Source organism: Podarcis gaigeae (assembly GCF_964106915.1).
Source record: "Podarcis gaigeae genome assembly, chromosome: 15".
NCBI classification, from domain to species: domain Eukaryota; kingdom Metazoa; phylum Chordata; class Lepidosauria; order Squamata; family Lacertidae; genus Podarcis; species Podarcis gaigeae.
Window position 1 is genome coordinate 27799828 of NC_139692.1, and position 20176 is coordinate 27820003.

The 20176-nt window shown below is 46.8% G+C and overlaps 1 protein-coding gene across 1 annotated transcript in view; it reads left to right on the top strand.

Annotated features, from left to right (window-relative positions):
• The first annotated feature begins 1141 nt into the window (after positions 1 to 1141).
• Positions 1142 to 20176, top strand: part of ADAMTS8 (ADAM metallopeptidase with thrombospondin type 1 motif 8) — a 34291-nt gene continuing 15256 nt past the window's right edge. The window contains exon 1 of the mRNA XM_083714450.1: positions 1142 to 2315. Within this exon, the coding sequence (XP_083570576.1) occupies positions 1659 to 2315 (657 nt within the window). The 5' untranslated portion in view covers positions 1142 to 1658. The remainder of the gene's footprint in view (positions 2316 to 20176) is intronic.

Sequence of the window (20176 nt, forward strand, 5' to 3'; positions counted from 1 at the left end):
GTGGAGAGCTATGTAGAGAAGCAAAAGTCCACTGAATGAAATGAAAGGCCACTCTTGGTGTTCTGCAGTGTCATGATGTATACAGGAAGCGAGGCTCCTTAAAATAAAGCGTATCTAGCAGCTACATCAACAATACACCGGAATTAAAAACGGAGACTTTTGTGCAGTGGGTGGTTTGTGAGTAATAAAAGACATGTTGTAAATAAAGACAGTCATGAGACAAAAAATGGTTTATGTTTGGGGTGCTTGTTTTTTGTTTTTAAAAAACCAAATAAGCACAAAATCCAGTCTCTATGTTTCCTTTTATTTTTATTTTTCCTTTCCAAGTTTATCACGTATTTGGAGAAGGGGGACAGAGCTGAATTCTGATTAAAACATTCCTTTTTTAAAAAAAGGAAAGAAAACATGACCAGCTATACTTGTGTGGAAGAACTGAATGCATTGCTTTTCTAATCTTCCAAATGGCCCTGTTAATGCTTTCAATTAGGAAACCTCCCTATGCTTTGTTCTGTATCCTCTGAAGAACATTCTCAGATGAAACGCCCAACTCCCTGGCACAATGATAAGATTCCTGATTTTAGGTAGCAGCAGCTCCTTTAGGGATGATGAAGATATCCTTTGGGAGGACCCGGATGTATGCTAGCATCTGATAAAATGGAGTTTTATCTCTTTAGGATTTGGAACTTTTCCCCATGGCAGACTTATTCCCCCTCCCCAAGAGCCCCTAAAAAAGGAAGGAACAAGTGAAAGTCCTCTTCTTCTTCTTTTACGCCGTACAGTGCAGAATTAATGCAAATGATGACCAATCTCTTGGAATGCAGCCTTTTAAAAGTAAATTTTAAGAAGAATGTCTGATTGCCAAAGGGTGATCAAAGTCCTGGAAAGAGTTAACACAAAGAGAATAAGAACGGGGGGGGGGGTGTTTGAGTTGACACTTAAACAAGAGAGGCGTGTCCTCCTAGCTCCTGATTGGCTTCAAGTTCTATCCAAAAACCTCCCCTCCCCCCCCTTTTCATTCCTCCTCCTCCTGCTGCTCTCTAGGTCTCAGGGGAGAATGTGGAATAGTGAGAGAGATCAGAAATAAACCTCTTATGTCAAAGCAAGGGGGGAAGAAAAGTATAAATACCGAGGACTCTGCAGCCAGATTTGGTGCTTCAAAGGCTTGGGGAGAAGCAGCCCAGGGAGAGAGCGCAGCAGCCTAGGGAGAGAGCTAGAGAGCTTCTTAGGAAGGGAAGGGAGGGAAACTCAGAGAGGCAGAGAGAAAGAGAGAAATCAGGATTCCAACACCCACCCAGCCCAAGCCTCTCTCAACTCGACACACTTTTTTCCAAGTGGACAGCCCGCTTTGCTACTGCATCTTTTGCCCGGAAAGGTGCAAGAGCTCCTTTGGAAGCTATTAACAGAAGGAACCCCACAAACCAGCCTTTGGGGAGAAAAAGGATTTTCCCGCCCGCCCCCTCTACGCTGGGCAAGTTGTTGCTGACTAAACCTGGCATTAAAACCCCAAATTCGTTCACTCTCTCCTATCAATTTCAAGCCACAAGTTTTCCCCTGGGGATCGCGGCTTCCCAATTTGCAGCATACACAGCTGGGGACCTTGCTGTTTCTTCAACCGAGCCTGCTCTTCCCATCCCGTCACTGGCTCCCTGATAGCATCAATGCCCCTTTCTCTGCAAGCACCGCAGCCCTCGGCTGGCAGGCTGGCCGCTGCCCGCACGCTCTTCTTCCCTCTGCTGCTGGTCTTGCGACTGCTGGGCAATGCCTGGGCACTGCCCACCCAGGACAGCGATTCCCAGGGGGTGGTGCCAGTCTGGATGGTCCCTCCGGGAAGCGAAGGGCAGGTTTCCTTCTCCATCCGTGCCTTCAGGAAGGAGTTTGTCCTGCAGTTGGAGCCAGATGCCAGCTTCTTGGCACCTGGGCTGAAGATCCAGCACGTGGGTAAGAAGGAGCTCCTTGCTAAGGAGGACGTGGGGCTCCGGAGCTGCTTCTACTCGGGGACTGTGAACTCCCAGCCAGACTCCCTGGTGGCTGTCAGCCTGTGCCAGGGCATCCGTGGCTCCTTCTTGGTGGATGGAGACAAATATGTCATCCACCCACAAGGTCATGAGAATGGAGATCCTCTGCTGCAGGCCCACCAGCTCCAGAAGAGGGGGTGGGCAAAAGAAGCTGGAGAGGACATCCCAGAAGAGGAATCCCAGGTAGCAGAGTCCAACAGCACCAGCAGAACCAAGAGGTTCATCTCAGAAGCCCGCTATGTGGAGACCCTGCTGGTGGCTGATGCCTCCATGCTCCAGTTCTATGGGGAAGACCTGACGGTAAGCAGCACTTCAACTCTCCTTCTCTTCCTTTTAGATGCTCAGAGCAGGTGCAGGTTGGGCGGTGCATGCCAATATGCATGGAATCTTAAGTGGGAATCTTCGAGCTGTGGGTGGGGTGGTAGATCTGGGGTGATGCAGTCAGGGGCAGGTTATGGTAAAAGCATGAACCTTGAGCAGTACTTCTCCAAATCTCGCTTGCCTTCAACTTCTGGCTGCGTAGACACCATACATTTGATGCACATTAAATTCTGGTTGCGTTCACACAACACATACAAAGCACATTTAAAGCACACACATACCCTAAGAATCTTGAGAACTGTAGTTCACCCCACACAGCTACAATCCCCAGCAAACTACCCTTCCCAGAATTCTTGCGGTGTGTGCATGATGTGCTTTAAATGTGTGGTTTGTTCATTGCTGTCTTTCAGCCTCCTGTCTGTAATTTTATGGGGTAAGGGCCATAATAATTCTGATCCACTTTGCAGGGCTACTTACTGGGAAGAACACTTGTGAAGCACTGTGAACACTTTAAGGCACATGGTAGCAAAAATGATCATAGTGGAAAACATCTGGGGGAATGATGCTCCATGCTGGGGTGTGCACGGGGTCGTTGTGGGACAACACACTTCTTTGAGACTGCTAAAGAAGGGCAGACTTGTTAACAAGGAACTTCCGCTAAACAGCATCTCTGGGTAGAGTTATCCCCTGCTCACCGCCCCACACCCATAACACAAAATTAACACATCCCTCGCAATGTGATGTCATCACGTTCTGCATTTCCCCGCCCCAGCTTCACATCACCGAATATTGCACAGTGTGATGAAGTCATGTTCATGGATGTTCCTAGATGTTATGGGTTTGGGGTAGGGAACTCGACACCCAGATGACATTTCTGGCAGCTGCCTGAGTCTGCAGTAACATGTAGTTGCACCTTGTCTGGTGGAGATGAAACGTCTGTATTTTAACTCATTGTTTTCTTTGTACCTGGTAAAGTGCGCTGCAGAACTTGAAAGCTTGAAAAAATATTTTTCAAAGCATAATTTTGCCCAGAGAGAGGTAAAATTGAACTACGTATTTTGGGGGTTTTTTAAAAAAATATATTGTGGGAAACAAGCACAGCATATTTTGCCTATGCTCAGCTGATGACATGAGAACTGTAAAGCAATTTGATATTACAGCCATTAAGCTAATCTGTGTTCCTCATTATTGTAAGGTCTGCCTCTTTGGTATACTAATTTGGTACCTGATACTACCTTTTGGAGACTAATAGGGGGGGGAGTTGGGGCTTTGTTTAGTAGGAGAAGGGGAAGAGGCACAGTCTTCTATTAGTAGCCACATAAGATTAGTAAAAGTTCTAGAAGTCATGTTTTGATGGGAGCTGCCCTCTCTCTTGGGCTGCATCCCCACCCCCACCCCAAGCCGTGGTTGAAGAGAACCACTTGAACCACGAGACCCACAGATTTCACAAGTACCCTTTACATCAGTAAATTTATGTTCACCGTGTGAAAGTCTTACTCAGCTTTGTTAGCTCTAAAAGGGAAGCTTCTATCCTGGAACTTGTGTGCAAGGAAAATCCTAACTTCTGCTAGGACAGCGGCTTTCACAGTGGTGAAATTAAGCAGAAATTATATGAAGGACATTCTCTTAAAAGGAGAGGGGAACAGAGGTGCATGGGCCATTACAAAAGGTTCTGTTAACAGAGTATTTGTGGGGGGCCATGTTCATCGTCAGTCCTTGCATTTCTAGTGGGGAAGTTACAGTATTTTATCTGAGGTGCTAATAGCAGGAATGGGCTCAGTACAAGTCAGGTTTATTCGGGAGATCTCCTTCTTTCAGCACATAGCAGGTGGAACTTCAGAAATGTTAAATGTGAATATTTATTACCCAGTAAGATGTATGAAACATTTCCATGATAGGCAGGGTGCATGTGGAATCGCACTTTGGTCTCTTCCAGAGTTTTGCTCTTTTGGGGTGGGATTCAACCACATGCCAGCAAACTCAGATTGCACAAATAAAGCTGGTTATTGCTCTGTGCAACAAACTATCCTCCCCACTCAAATCAGACGTTTTGTGATGAGGGAAATGATTGGGAAACGCACCCTTAGAAAGCGAGGGATAATAGTTGCTTGGCACAGGTCGATATACCCTTCCAACAAACAAATCTGAATGTGTGCTCAGTGAACAGCTGGCAGAAATGACATGGAACTGCTGAACCAAGGAAACCTCGGCTCTTAGGGCAGGAAGAGAGAAAAGTTTGTAACAGTTAGAGACTTTGCTTCCTATGGTGTCCACACACACACACGGCATACGTACAAGTGTAACTTTCCTTTATCCTACTTTTGCTCTCGATCAAACAGATTTTGCAGATTTTTTTAAACAATGAAAAAAACTTTCCAGCTCTATTTACCTGAGGTGAAAACCGCACGGCTGTACATATGACACAAGCAGCTATCACTTTTTCAAAACGATTTCAATTCTGTGGGGATAAAAATAACACTCTAGTCCTTTGTCTGGAGAAAGACTAGAGCTGAGTCAATTACATCCATCATCTCCCTATAGAAAGGATTTATTTCAAGCCTTTGGCTTAACCCTTTAATCCTTATCCCCAATTGCGAAGAAGGCTATGTACACAGAACTGCATTTTCTTCAGTCGTCCTGCTGCTCTTGCTTCTTCACTTTCTCCCATCCTTTTCCCTCTGCTGTGTCCTCCATTACTGGAGTTAAAATTGCAGGATCCTTAAGGGTAGGGACCTATATTATTATTATTATTATTATTATTATTATTATTATTATTACTTGTAATCGCTTTACCCCCTGTGTGCCCACTCGACAGTTTCAATCTGTAGAACTGGCAGTCTTACGCACAATACCCATTCCAAACATTTCAGAAATTCTTCCTTTAGCTTGCCATAACTTGCACTTTGGAACTCCTTGCCTATCGATATCAGGCAGACACTTCTACTATTTTTCCTTTGTTTGTGTGCCTGCTTAACACATTTTTATTAGGCCTATCGAGATGTGTATATGTTGCTGTGCTTTTAATCAGTTTTTAGTTAACTGCTGGTTTAATTTTTTTACGTTTTACTTATTTTATCCGCTTTCATTGTTTATTTTAATATTTTTTGTCAACTGCTGGGAGGTTTCGTGACAAACGAAAGCGGTATATTAATTTTGCAAAGTAAGTAAGTAAATAAATATATAAAATTGCCATGTCGCTTTGAAAAATGGTAGACGTTGGATGGTGCTATACGAATACATAATACTTCAGTAGACATCTCACTAGGCTGAACTCTGGCTCAGACGATAGACTCCCTGCTACAGTGCCAAACCTCTGTAATACTAATAACCCCCTTATATCCAGACGTCATGCGGATCTGGGAATCTCGCCAACAGCAGTAGAATGTCTAAACTGGGTAAAATATGAATCGTAAATCTGTACAGTAGTAAAGAAATACAATGGATTTCCCAAAATAGGAAGACATTGAGCGACAATTGTTGTTTTTCCCTAGAAGTGATTTATTTTGGATAGTTGTTTGTCTGTTTGCTATGCCTTTAGACACTTCTTAAGATATTGTAACCATATTTGGATGATGACTGGGGAAAACAAGCATCAGGTTTTTGTCTCTGTTTGGGTACAATTGTTTGCCATTTTGAATCAAGATGGCGGGCTGAACCTTTCAAAGCTGCACTGATTTAAACTTCTGGTTTCAAAGCTGCACTTGTTTTTGGTTTTGGTTTTGTTTCTTAGAATCCCTGAGCAGGGCTGGGCACAAGTGTGCTGATTTCTTAAATTTCTTAACAGTATTGCCTTCATAGCTGTCAACTTTTCCCTTCTCTTGTGAGGAATCCTATTCGGAATAAGGGAATTTCCCTTATAAAAAGGGAAACGTTGACAGCTATGATTGCCTTTCAGAGCAGCATACCTCACGTCCCATGCAGCCGCACATCCAAGCAGTGGCCAAACCCATGTGCTTCACAGTATTCCTAGCCTGGGATTCTGATCTCAAAGCAACAAATGGGAACAGTATGTCCATCTGGAAGCTCCCCCCACCCTTACAGTCCTTCACAGTCCATACATAGTCATAGGAATCCTCTGCACACTGGGAATTTTGGATCTTGCTCAGGTGTGTTTCCACCTGTTGGACCTTAAAGACTTGGGATGATGTTAGAGACAGCCTTGGGGCAGATCCGCATCACACACTTAAAGTCACACATTTAAAACACATGACTTCCCCCAATGAACCCTGGGAACTGTAGTTTGTTAAGGGTGCTGGGAATTGTAGTCCTGTGAGGTTAGAAGCTCCCAGGATTCTTTGGAGGAAAGTCATGTGTTTTAAATGTGCACTGGATCTTGGGCACCTGGGGCGGCGTGCCCAGGGGTGGTGAGAACCATCCATAGGAGCCGGGCGAACTGCCCATAGGGACAGCATGGCCTGTACCTTCCCTATGGGCACCACATGACCTGTCCCTATGGGTGCCGCGCAGCATCCATAGGGACGGCACAGAGCGTGGGTGCCCTTAGGGAGGGACTGGGCATGCCGTAGGGTTACAGATGGGGGGTGTTAAGTTGTGGGTGAACATATCAGACGACACAGCGATTCTTCAAACAGCTCTTATTTATTCACAGGCCAGAACTGAACTGAAGGGTTCAGCCAGCCTGCTTATATACAGCTCCACTACAACGCAACTGTAACAACTTTCTGTAACTATCCAATCACTGAACGTCACTTTCAATCCCTTATTTGCATATGTGGACTTGAGTGAAAACTATCTACAGTATCCCCTGCTAGCCCAGGGTGAGAACTTCAGTACCTAACAGGGGGAGGCAGCCAGCAGACAGTGCGGAGCCTGCAGGTGCCAAGACACGTGGCTCATGCGCGCTGCAGGCCCCGTGGTGAGTGCCGCCGGCCCTTTTGTCACCCCTCATCAGGGTGGCACCTGGGGCGTACTGCACCCCCCTTCCTACACCCCTGCACTGGATGTGCTTTAACTTTATAGTGTGGATTGGTTAGGCATTTGCAACAGGTGCTGGGTACCTGCCCCCAGTCTTGCTCCCTCTACCACCCAACTGACACTCAAATACTGTGCTAAGCGGCTGACCTATGGAGTGCAGGTCTGCAGGGCCTGATGCTCTCCAGATGCCTGGGACTATTACTCTCATCAGCCGCTGCTGGGTGGCATCTGGAACGCATCAGGTCAGGGAAGGCTGTTCCAGGCTACAGATGTCAAATGGAGAAGGCTTATCTCTCTCTCTCAAACTACAATTTCCAAGACTGCTTTGTGGAGAAGTCATAACAGCTGAGAAAGCAAAGCTGTGTAGATCCCCATCAGGTTGTGGAGGGCTAGCCTACAACAGCTACAGGGATATATTTTCCAGACTTCCATGAAGGGAATCCATGATAGCTAAGCACATTTAAAGCTAAGCAGGGATAGCCAATGCTGTGCCCTTCAGATGTTGGGCTCTATCGCTCACCAGCCCCAGCCGTCTTGGCCAGTGGTCAGGGATGATGGGAGCTGAAATGCAGCAAACATCTGAAGGGCTCCACGTTGGCTTCCCCTAGTCTATAGTGTTCAATGAAAGCCTTTTGCCATCTTCCTCACATTTCAGGAGGCCTATATTAGCAGCAGTACATCATTCCAATCTCCTGTGGAAGACTAACCAAACAAAAGCATCCATGTATATCACTTGCCCACAGCTGTTTCTGAAGGCACTGGTGGTGGGGTTAGATGGAGGGGAAATATGTGTGTGTCGGTCTGGTCTGCCTGAAAAGGTACACACATGTCGCAGAAACATTGAGTCAGAAGGATCCATGTTTACTTGGCTTCCTTACAATCCTTGCAGCCGCATTTTCATCACTAAACATTAAAAGGTCAGGCGCGTCCTTTGCAAATTGTTTTCCGACATTAATTGTGGTAGAGGAGGCCCCCGAAATAGCTCAGATTCACACAGATGGACAAAGAGGGAGTGGCTTCTGTTTTACCTCCCAAACAACCATCACAAGATACTGTATTTTTTGCTCTATAAGACTCACTTTTTCCCTCCTAAAAAGTAAGGGGAAATGTGTGTGCGTCCTATGGAGCGAATGCAGGCTGTGCAGCTATCCCAGAAGCCAGAACAGGAAGAGGGATCGCTGCTTTCGCTGCACAGTGATCCCTCTTGCTGTTCTGGCTTCTGAGATTCAGAATATTTTTTTTCTTGTTTTCCTCCTCCAAAAACTAGGTGCGTCTTATGGTCTGGTGCGTCTTATAGAGCGAACAATATGGAGTCTTCCTGCTCGGTTTCGTTGCCTAGGCTGCTCTGTCCCCTGCTCTTCGTTGCCTAGGCTGCTCTGCCTAGGCTGCTCTGTCCCCTGAGTCATATGCCAGCTACACTCAGAGAGGACCCAATAATCCATTGCACAAAGGGAAAATGTATGTTTGTCATTGCCCCCACTTTGACTTCTGGCCCTGCCCACCACTGACATGTGGCTCCCAGAGGGGTCAAGCTGCTTAGACAGATAATGCGGAGGGGCACAATCTGCAAGGCTCAGCTCAGGCCGCATCTGGAGTCTGACTACATCCCTGGAAGAAACCCAAAGGATAAGCAAAATGAGGGTCTAGTTCCATTTGGTCAGGGGTGGGGAACCTTTTCCGAACCACTCCCTCCTGGGCAACCTTCTGCCATCATCAAGGTTCCAGGAGTGGGCGGAACAATGAATATACATTTCACCTTTGTGCAGTAGGCTGCTTTCTACACACAGCCCTCTCTGTCCCAGTCTGGTAAGAAAGAGGCATCATCAGAGTTCAAGGACAGCGGCAGAAACACTCCAGGAAGGAAACGGAAGGAAGAAACAGGGGAAGAGAGTGTGACCTGAGGAGAGTCCCATTTTGCCCCTAGGCCTCAAGTTCTGCAATTCTGATTTAGGTATTTGCCCTTCTCTCTTCCAAAGCACCTGACTAGATGTTTGCTCTCATGCAAAGCAGCTTGAACTGTGTTTGGTATCTGCTTGGAGCCATAAGCCTGAGGAGTTAATATGCAGATTCTGAAACGTATCTCCACACAAAAGCTGTAGGGCTCTTTCCAAGTCTGCAACACACACACACACAGTGGACTGCAGGATTCTTCTCCACTTCCTCCTCTACCTTCTATGTAATGCTAAACAGCTGCCACAGTCCTCCTCTAGAGCAAACATTGGCAAAACAACTGCTGATTATGAAGCACTCTGGTATGAAAAACGCGCCACACAAGTGAACATTGTTATTCTGGAGGCGATGGCTGAGGACCCAGCGTGAGTGGCTTCCAAGGGCTGGGAGGAAAGCAGGCCAGCCCTGGAATAGTATTATGGTTATCAGGTTGTCAAACAATTGCTCATGTCCCACGCTGAAAAGAAACAGGTGACGTTGCTTCAGAATTCATTGTGAAATGTCCCCAGTGTGTCAGTGTTTCCTAAGACTTTGATGGAGGACACACACTCCTTCCCCCAACTCCCATAAAAATTGAACCTCCCAAAAAGGATACTCAAAAAGGGGGCAGGAAAGGGGGAACTGAGATTATCAAGGGGGCTGCAGTGTCTGGCCTATGTGGAGAGGCTACAGTAATTGGGACATTTTAGTTCAGAAAAAGAAAGGTAAGAAGCAGGTGATGTAATCAATCTAGTAGAATTATGCATGTGCATTAGAGAGCTTTTTCTCATTCTGCCATAACACCAGAACTCAGAATCACCCAGTGAGATTGATAGGTGGAAGAGATACGTTCAATGAGGAGGTACGTCCAACTAAACACAATTATGGAACTCCCTGCCATCCATTAGTTTGAAAAAGTGATCAGACAAATTCATAGAAGGTGATTCTGGCAGCTCTAGTCAGCCCCAAGGGGTAAACCAGTTGTTGTAAGTGGGGATACTGCTTTCCGTTTTTACTTGTGGGTTTCCCAGCGACATCTGGTTGGCCATTGTGGGGAAAAGATGCTGGATGTAGACAGACCTTTGATTTGATGCATCAAGGTGCTGCATAAGGTCTAATGATGCATGCCTCGTTCTCACCCCAAAACGGCATATGAGTAAGGGCTCATCCAGACTTCCTTTTGCACTGTGCAAACACTGTGCAAACACACTGTGCAGACACAGTTCGGTGCCTGACTCCTGCATATACACACACAGCACACAGCCCCATCTGGGGCTACCTAATATTGTTTCGAGTGACTGAATACACCAGTCTCCTCCCAGTGGGACAGAATTGCCCGCTCCCAACAAATGGCAGGAGGCAAATCCCAAGCAATGGATAGTGCAGAGATAAATCAGGCAGCCGCCCTGTGGGGAAGAGGGTTGTACTTTTTTACACCATACTAGCAACTGGATGGCATCCAGCTTACAAATAGCTGGTCTACATATTTTAAATGGACAGAGTCAGGGACTCCAGGATTCTGCTTGTGGCAGGAAACATGATCTAAAGGAAGGATGCCTAAGTGGAGGGTCAGGACAGAATCCCCAAATGAGTTATGGGGAGCAGCTTCTGTATGTGGCTCACGGGATATGGCAAAGGTCCACTGGACCATGTTGCATACAATGCAGATAGGCAAATAAGCGTAGAGTCCGGATTTAGGTCAGGGAGAATGATGGACAGGTATGCCCCAGTTTCTAAAGACTCACTGGTGATTTCCAGCAAGATTTTTTGAGGAACCAGGGAACCATCGTTGCAGCAAAAAGTTTTGGAACTGGTCCTCCTCTCGCCTGCTCAGCGGGAGATTTTTGCCAAGATATGCTTCCCATTTTGTGCCTCCCTTTATTCCTGCTGTAATAAGATAGCTTTAAATTCCCTTCTAGGACTCTGGGCCAAGCTCAGGCATTGCAGAAGGAAAACACGTAACATTCTCCGAACACTTTTTTTAAAAAAATGAAATCCAATCGCAAGGGACAGACACCGGAAATGGAAAAGCAGCCATAGGGAGGGATGCCACTTTCCTCCCACAAGTGGGGAATTGGCTTGTGAGGAGGTCTATGTTTGAGCCGAAATACTACAAGATGGAATGAGGACTCAATCCATACTGTTGTTTGACACCTGAGACGTGTTTTAAGGACCCACCCTATACCTGTCACCTGTTTTAACTGTTTTTAATTCTAAATTTTAAATTGCTAAAAGCCATGGTGAAGGGCAGGTGTTAAATTTAATTATTTGATTGCTTTCCTCCCCCACAAACAAAGTCTCAAAGTGACACACAGAAAAGAAGATTTATATGAGACTACTGAAGCAAATTAGAATCAATTAAGAATCTGAAGAAGTGTGCATGCACACGAAAGCTCATACCAAGAACTAACTTAGTTGGTCTTTAAGGAATTTTTTTTGTTTTGACTATGGCAGACCAACACGGCTACCTATCTGTAACTAGAATCAATTAAGTTTTTGTTCTAGTGATGTATGGAAGTGAGAGCTGGACCATAAAGAAGGCTGATCGCCGAAGAATTGATGCTTTTGAATTATGGTGCTGGAGGAGACTCTTGAGAGTCCCATGGACTGCAAGAAGATCAAACGCATCCATTCTTAAGGAAATTAGCCCTGAGTGCTCACTGGAAGGACAGATCGTGAAGCTGAGGCTCCAATACTTTGGCCACCCCAAGAGAAGAGAAGAGAAGACTCCCTGGAAAAGACCCTGATGTTGGGAAAGATGGAGGCACAAGGAGAAGGGGACGACAGAGGACGAGATGGTTGGACAGTGTTCTCGAAGCTACAAACATGAGTCTGTCCAAACTGCGGGAGGCAGTAGAAGACAGGAGTGCCTAGCGTGCTCTGGTCCATGGGGTCACGAAGAGTCGGACACGACTAAATGACTAAACAACAACAAAGTTTTTGTTCAGCTATTAACTTAAAAATACTTACTCAGTGATTGCAGGCAGGCCACTCTCCCTTGGTCTTACTCCCCTTGCCCTAATCTGCAACCTGAGAGATAACAATGCTGACATATTCTACAGGGTTGTTGTTTGGATTACAGCTGGGCATTGGCCACAATCATGGCATACATTTAAAGCACTGTGATACCAAATAAAAACAAAATTACAAAAAAAGACCAATTATCAAAACTAAATGCAGCAAATGCTCCTAGAAATCCATTACTTTCCTGCAATTGAACTTTGAACATATCAAAGAGTGTGACTTTGGACCTTGCTAAATCTTACCTTTTCTCCCTCCACTTCTTTCTTCCTAGTAACTTGTCATGGAAAGCTGATCCAGTGCTTCCAGGCACTTGCCCAGGGTTCAGCTTCCTTGGAATAAGGGACAGTGGAGACTTAGGGTAAATGGCTTATTTACACATATATACAACCTGAGCCAAAGATGGAGGGGCTCACAGCATCAACACCCTAGAAGGTTCAGTATTGCTTCTTCCATAGCTACAGCCTTGGCTTCAAGCAGAAATCAAGTATTACTCTCCTTCTCAGGCTTCTGCCTGCAGCCTGCTTAGAGCCCAGCTCTCTCACACACACTGGCTATTGACCTTCTCACTACCAGCCAAGAGAGGGAAAGGGCCCACCCAGAAGCTTTCTAGCTTTCTTATGCTAGCAACTCACACACAGGGGTCATCATGGCCTTTGCCTGGCTCCTTCAATAATGATTTAAACCCTTTTGATTTTAACCTTTGCAGGATCCAGGAATTAGAAGGAACTTGGGCATTGTACAGCCTAATCTACAGCCCAAACTCACGACAATGGAAATCTATCTTATACCATGTAAGACCAGTGGTCCATCTAACTCAGCACTATCTACACCAGGGGTTGTCGACCTGGTCCCTACCACCCACTAGTGGGCGTTTCAGGATTCTAGGTGGGCAGCAGGGGGTTCTAGGGCACAAGCTGAATCCTCCTTCCATTGAGCACTGGTGGGCAGTAAGGAATTTTTACCATCCAGAAAGATGCATTAGTGGGCGGAAGGTATAAAAAGGTTGACTATCCCTGGTCTACACTGACTAGCAGTGGCGCTCCAGGACTTAAGACAAGGAGTCTCTGTCCCCGTCCTACCTGAAGAAGCCAAGGACTGAACCTGGGACCTTTTGCATGCAAAGCTACAGCCCCTCAGTGCAGGTCTGAAATGATCAAAGTTGTAAAGATGAAATGAGAAGGTGAAAGAATGCAGGAGAGAAAGGGAGAAGGGATTTGTTTTAAGAGGCAAGACAAAGAGGTGGAGAAAGATCTTGGGGAAATGAAATGTGGGTGCAGTCCCAATGGGGGAGAAGGGAAGGAGGAAGCCAAGGAGTGGGGTGATTCAGCCCCTCTCCAGCTATCCAATGCCCAAACACTGCCTGCAGCATCCTTTGACTGCCACTTGGCTTTGCGCAAGGAAATTCCTGGCTCGCACTTTAAACCGCCAACGGAGGTGCTATATTTGAGATGGGAGCCAAGGCCCTTGCAGAAACTACCAGGAATTCTGCTGATAGTCTGGTAAACAGCACAGGCTGCCGGCTTCACTCCCCTTTCCCCAAGGCAAATGATTCCCAACAAGCTGACTCTTATTAGCTTTGCACCACTAGCTCCCGGACGGTGCCTCTTGAGTCTGTTCTGTGTGGCCAGCTACTGTGGTCAGGCCTTCCCTCAGACACAATCTGACCTGATAGTGTCTCCACCGCAAGGCACCAGCGGAGCGTTGATTCTTCCTCCTTGGAGCTGATTCTTCTCCCTTTGCTTTTCTTATTTGTGCGCTTACAATGCATTTGTTGTACACTCCAAAAATGCAATGTGTAGCACAATGCACTCAGTGGGGAGCCAAGATTGGCTGCAGTTCCCAACTGAGCATGCACCTGATGGCAAACCTGGATTTGATACTGTGTAAGTTGTGAAATGGTTCTGAGTGTACACACAATGGAGCTGCAGCCAGTTCTGACTCCCTAATGAGCTTAGATAGGTTTGAAAATATGTTGACGCAGCCACACTTTGGAAGTGTACACTGAACATGCTTGACATGTACCAACACAAGCCTGTGTTTTCAATCAAGGGTAGACTCGACTGGGTTTCTCCTACTAGGTTTTGTTCAATTTCTTCTTTCCCCTTTCTCTTCTTCCTTGAGAAACTACTCTAGAGAATCGTGCGTGTGGAGAGATGGCTCCATGACATCAGAAAAACGAATCAGTCAGCATATGCTAGCTCCATGATGTCACAAAAGCTGGCCATTGTGTGTTGTGTCATAAAGTCTAGCCAATCAGTTCTGCAGGATGGAAATTAATAGAACCCATTTCCTCCTCAGCTTTATCCAGGACTGACACCTCTGATTATGTATGTCTGTACACACCAACAAAAGTGTTTCCTAGCTCAGCTTCTTCCCTAGCTACTTTAGACTCTTTAATTGGAGTTATCAGAGGCTGAACCTGGCACCTTATTCATGCTAAATATTTGCCCTCTGACTGGACCAAAACAATAGACATATTTAACTGAATATTTCAACCAAGAGTCATCAGCAAGCTCTAAGCTACACAGAAGTGCCAAGTGGATTATTTCCACTCTGTTTTACACAGGGGTCCAAGTGAATGCCAAGGATATGAATACAGTTCAGTGAGTCATGTTTTGTGGAGAATCTCTGCACTGTAGATTGTTAATCAGGTGCAACTGAGTCACTATAATAGTTCGGTTATTATTGTTACAAGTGGATTTCTGTTAAAAGAATCAAATGGTGATATTTTAAAGTAGACTCTGACCCAAAGTTCGAGGTCAAACACAGCTCAAACACTCTTTGGGTGGTCCTGAGGAAGCTGCAATTCCTTTGCCTCCATCATCTTTTAAGTGGTTTCAGTGAAGAGCTGCAATTGTTTGAACGCATGGGAAGCTGAGGGACAACCGAGGAAGGAAAGCGGTAAAACATACGCTTTGCAGGTAGGAAGTCCCAGGTTCAAATTCTGGCACCTCCAACTAAAAGTAGCAGGTGGTGGCTAAAAGCTCTACTCCATCAGTTGAAGCAGACAATAGTAGCCTAGATTGGTTCCCTACCCACAATATTTCTCATCCCGAAAGCCATATTCCCTTCTGGGCAACTTTCCTGGGCCCACATGCCAGTGGTGGGTGGGGCAGAAGCAAAGTCTATGCACACTCACACACCCCTCTATGTCCTCCATCCAGTGAAGCAAGAGTTTGACGATACATTCTAGGCAGGAAAAACACTTAAGGGTGTGTGGCTTGGGAAGAGAGACAGAGGGCTCATCCAGACTTCCATTTGTGCCATGATTTGTAAGCATAGGTCCATGCTTTCCAGACACGGGTCTGAGCAGGGTTTCTTGTTTTTGTTTGGTTGTTGTTCTGCCAAACACTGCCACTGTTTACCACTGAATTGGAACAAACACTGATCCACAGAAAAATTGATTGACGTTTGTCCTGATTCAACAGTGAACAGCAGGTTTTCCTGAGGAGACCAAAAAACAAAACCCCCACTCAGACCTGTGCCTGGAAATCACGGACTTGTGCTTACAAATCATGACACAAATCAAAGTTTGGATGAGCCCATAGATGTTTGCCTGCAGGCCTGAGCAACTTCCTTAAATCCTGGCAGGATCAACCTGGAGGTCTATGAATCTGGAAAAGTCAGCTCAAAAGGGTTGGGAAGAAGGATGCAGCAAAGAGGTTGGGAAGCTAGCAGGCAGGCAGGGAAGTGGTAAGGAGCAAGACAGATGAAGAATACATGGAACAAGACTAGCAAGCAGAATGACAACCTGGCTGATGTCATGACCATTAATAACCAGCTTTGGAGAAGTTGCTGGAGACAGAGTTAGGGCTTGTCTACACTGCCCCTTGTCCTATGCCTAGAAAGCATGGGGGCTGAGCAGTTTTCTGCTTGACCCATGCTTTCTAAGCACGGGTCCAAGCTGTTTTCCCCTCACCCTGCTCCTTTCCCAAGGGAAAACCCACTCTTTAGCTCTAAATCGGAACAAATGGCAATCCACAGAAAACCCTATTGCCGTCTGCTCCAACTGAGTGCTAAAGAGTGGCTTTCCCCTGTGGAAAGCAAGAGGAATTCTGCCTGCCTTTGGTGAAGCTCAAAGCCTGTGCAACAGATCTGTCTTCAGTTGAGAAAACAGGGCCAACCTGTCTTGAATCCAACTCCTCAAGAGTCCAGCCTAGTGAAATGTCCCTTCCATCACCAGCCCAAGGGGCTTCTTTACCCAGGTGGCTGTTCTCTCACTCTGGGGCCAGCCGAACTTCTTTGTTCCCCTCCTGAAAGAGAAAAGAGCTGAGGGAAAGGGTGTAAATAGACACCAGATGGTGGAACAAGTGAACCTGACCTCATAATCTTCATCAAATAGCTGTTTGCTCAGTTTAGTTTACATCTTTGCTTTCCAGCTTTTTTATTTGTTTGTGGATTCAAGGCAGGGATAAGGAGCCAGAGCATTTGTATGCAGGGCTGCTGGATGGGTGGAGGACAGGGGATAAGAAGAGGAGAAAAAAATTAAAGGATCTGTGCTGAGAAAAGGGGCTCAGATTATGTAACGAGACATCAGTGACGTGATTGCTATCCACTGTCAGCCTGGAAAGAGCAGGAAGGACATAACCAGCAACCACACCAGTGGCCTATGTGGACACTTGCCCTTTCTCTACTGCTGTGCACACACCATACATTTAAAGCACATTTAAAGCACATGAGTTCCCCCAAATAATCCTGTCTGCCATAGTTTATCTCTTACATAGCTACAATTCCCAGCATCCCTAACAAATTAAGAGTCCCCAGGATTATTTGGGAGAAGACATGTGATTTAAATGCACGTTGTGTACACAGCCTGAGTATATGTTGTATTGTCTTCTGCTCCATACATTAGGGACTTTGGGCCAGCTTCATACAATATTAGGGGTGGGTTCTGGTTGCTTACGGGAAATCAAACCATGCAGCTGCTAAATTGGCTCTTCGTGTGTAGCAAGAGCCATACAATTCAGGTCCATTTTAACAATGCAAAGTTTCATAGGCATAGTCAGCATTGCACAAGCAGCCCATCACATGGAGAGGCCCCACATGGTCTGGGTTCCTCCAGATGGTATCCAAATTCAGACTGCCATAACCTCTGAAAAGGGCCTGATGAAACACATGGTAGGACTTTTTCAGACCAGGAGCCCCCAGATCAGACACTGGCTTTCCTCCTGTTTCACCAGGTTAGTGAAAGGAATAACAGGCATTTGGGCCACAGACCATAATCCTCTTGGCCTGGCAAACCAGGGCTAATCTGTTGCCATGTGTTGATGTCAAGTTCTCAGTCTTCCCGCCTTCCCTTCATCTGGACATGATGTCACTGAGGGAGGCTGTCAGGGCCTTCCTCTGAACACCTTCAGCTTGCCTCCTGACCAAAAGACCCAGCTGCACTTGAACTTCAGAGGAGTAAAAGCCATTCATCCGCAGTCCACATCAGGGCTGGCTAACCTTTGGCTCTCCAACTCCTTGTTAGATTTCTGTTATGCCACTGTGCAGTTTTTGGAGTCACAAGACTCTGTTGACATTCCAGACTGCTGGAAGTCTCACGGGAGACGGATGTTGAAGTTACTGGTTTCCTGTTTCTTTGTTCCTGTTGTTCACTGTCTCTCACAGAGAACAGATGCATATTCTTTTCTGTCCTGCGTAGATAGAAATAAAGGTAGCAATGTAGCACATATTTCCTGGCTCTGTCTGCTGTCCGGGTACTCTGCGTAATGGGGAGCATGCCTGAAGCCTCATTAAAATCTTAGGTTGTTAATCACTGTCGGAGCAGAGGTCGATGGATTCCAAAGATATAACGAGGAGAGCTATTACAGCTTGGTTGTATGGAAGCTCCGACACGCCTATCATCTCTGACTGTTGGCTGTGCTGATGGGGGTTGGAGTCCAACAACAGCTGGATGGCCACAGGTTCCCTATCCCTGGCCTACACAATCATAATCCACTGACTGGTAGCAGATACCATTCATTCAAAAGAAAAGCTGGCTATTTAAGAACTGGGGCCAATGTTCTAATCTCTTCTGCTTTGGTGTTAACTTCCCCAGCTTCAGTTGGCAGAGAAGGTGCATGGAGTAGGGAGTAGAACACAGTCTGCACAGTTGCTTCTAAGTATTATTGGTGTGCCTTAACTGAACAATTATGGTGAAGTCACAAAGGCAAGAAGCTGACACAGGGAAGCACGTCTGGGAATGCAGGGGCCGTTTGCTGTTTCTCAATAGCCGTGTCGTTGTGTAACGCTTGCATTTTTCTATCATGAAGACGGTTCCATGAGCCAGTGCCAAAAGAAGCCAGAATTCTGATAAGATGTTAACATCTGACTTAAACATAGCTGGAGTGTCTGATATATGAGGTCATCTCCCCACTGTCTCGTTTACCCGAGCAGGAGGTGCTGCAGGGTGAAGTCTCAAGAGCACACGCAAATGGACTGTGTAGGAAGACATCCCATTCACAAATGTGTCATTGGTGTGTGTCGTCTACATCTCACAAAGGCAAGGCTTGCCATAGTACTCATTGGAGTCAGCCTTGCTGGGCCTCTTGGAAAAAGTTGCAGAAGAAAAGATCTGACCAAAGGTCCATCTGATCCATTGGCCAACCAGATAGGAGCATAGGAAGCTGCCTTATAGATGGTCCTTCTAGATAAGTATTGTCACTCTATACAAAGATGTGCTCTCCCACATTCTCCTACATTCCCAGCATGTTTGCACTCCTGTCTCAGTGACATCTACACTGGCTTGGTCGTGTCCTCAGAATGGAATATGGCAGGATCCCCAAGGACATGACCTTAGGAGAGCTGGCTTCAGGCACCAGGACAGTTGGCAGATCAACTCTGTGTTACAGAGATGTCTGCAAACATAACATGAAGGCTGGCAACATCAACCCCACCATGTGGGAATCCCTTGCACACAACTGCAGAGCCTGGAGACAGGCAGTCAGGTTGTGCATCCATAGCAGTGCCCAGAGGAGGAATGACCACAAGGAGAAGTGCAGAGAGAAGAAATGCTGTGGTGCATCTGCAGCTTCATCTGTCCCAGCTGCAACAAAACCTATCTCTCCCACATCAGTCTCTACCAGGGTCGGCAAGCTTTTCGGGGGGTGGGCTGGTTCACTTCACCACAAACTTCCTGGTGGGCTGGAGTGCATGTGTGTGCACACGCGCACACAACAGGGGGGGGTTCTCTCTCCTCCCCCCAGTCCCTCCTTGTCCCCCTGCCTACCTAGTGTTCTGCCAAGAGGCAGAGGCTGGTGGCAGCAGTGGCGGAGGAAGAATGAGCAACCTGAAAGGGCTGCTTTAGGGCTGCTCGTTCCTCCAGCGACGGCAACAACAGCCTCTGCCACTCGCAAGGGCAGGCACAGGAGCTGCACTTGGCAGAAGCAGTGGTGGCACAAGCAGTGGGGGCAAACAGCTTGCTCCCACAAGGGGCTGGCTGCTGGAAATGCGGTCGGCCAGCTCAGCCCAGCTCCCTTCCTCCTTCCTCCTCTTGGCCATGCTCAGCCGCTGCTCACCCATTGGCCAGGGTCTCAAACCTTAGCAGGCGATTGGCCAGCGATTTGCTACACCTGGAGGAGGGGGAGGTTCTGCCACAGTGAGGGAACAGGGGGGAAATGTCAGCAGGGGTGCCCATGCCATGAGAAAAAAACCACAGATTCCCCTCATATCCAGCCCATGGGCCTTAGGTTGCAGACCTCTGGTCTCTACAGCCACAGCAGACGCTGTGACCTTCCAACAGTTTGATTTCACCCCCAAAGGCACACACCTCCCTTGTCTCCCAAGACAAATGGATGCCAACCAACACCATGGGTAGCCAACATGGTGTCCTCCAGAGGTGTTGGACTACAACGCCCATCAGCCCCAGCCACCATGGCCAGTAGGAACTGTAGACTGTGGTGTCTTCAGAACACATGGGCAGTCGCTGGTCTACAATGTCTGACAGCAAGTCTCCAGAGTTTCAGGCAGGG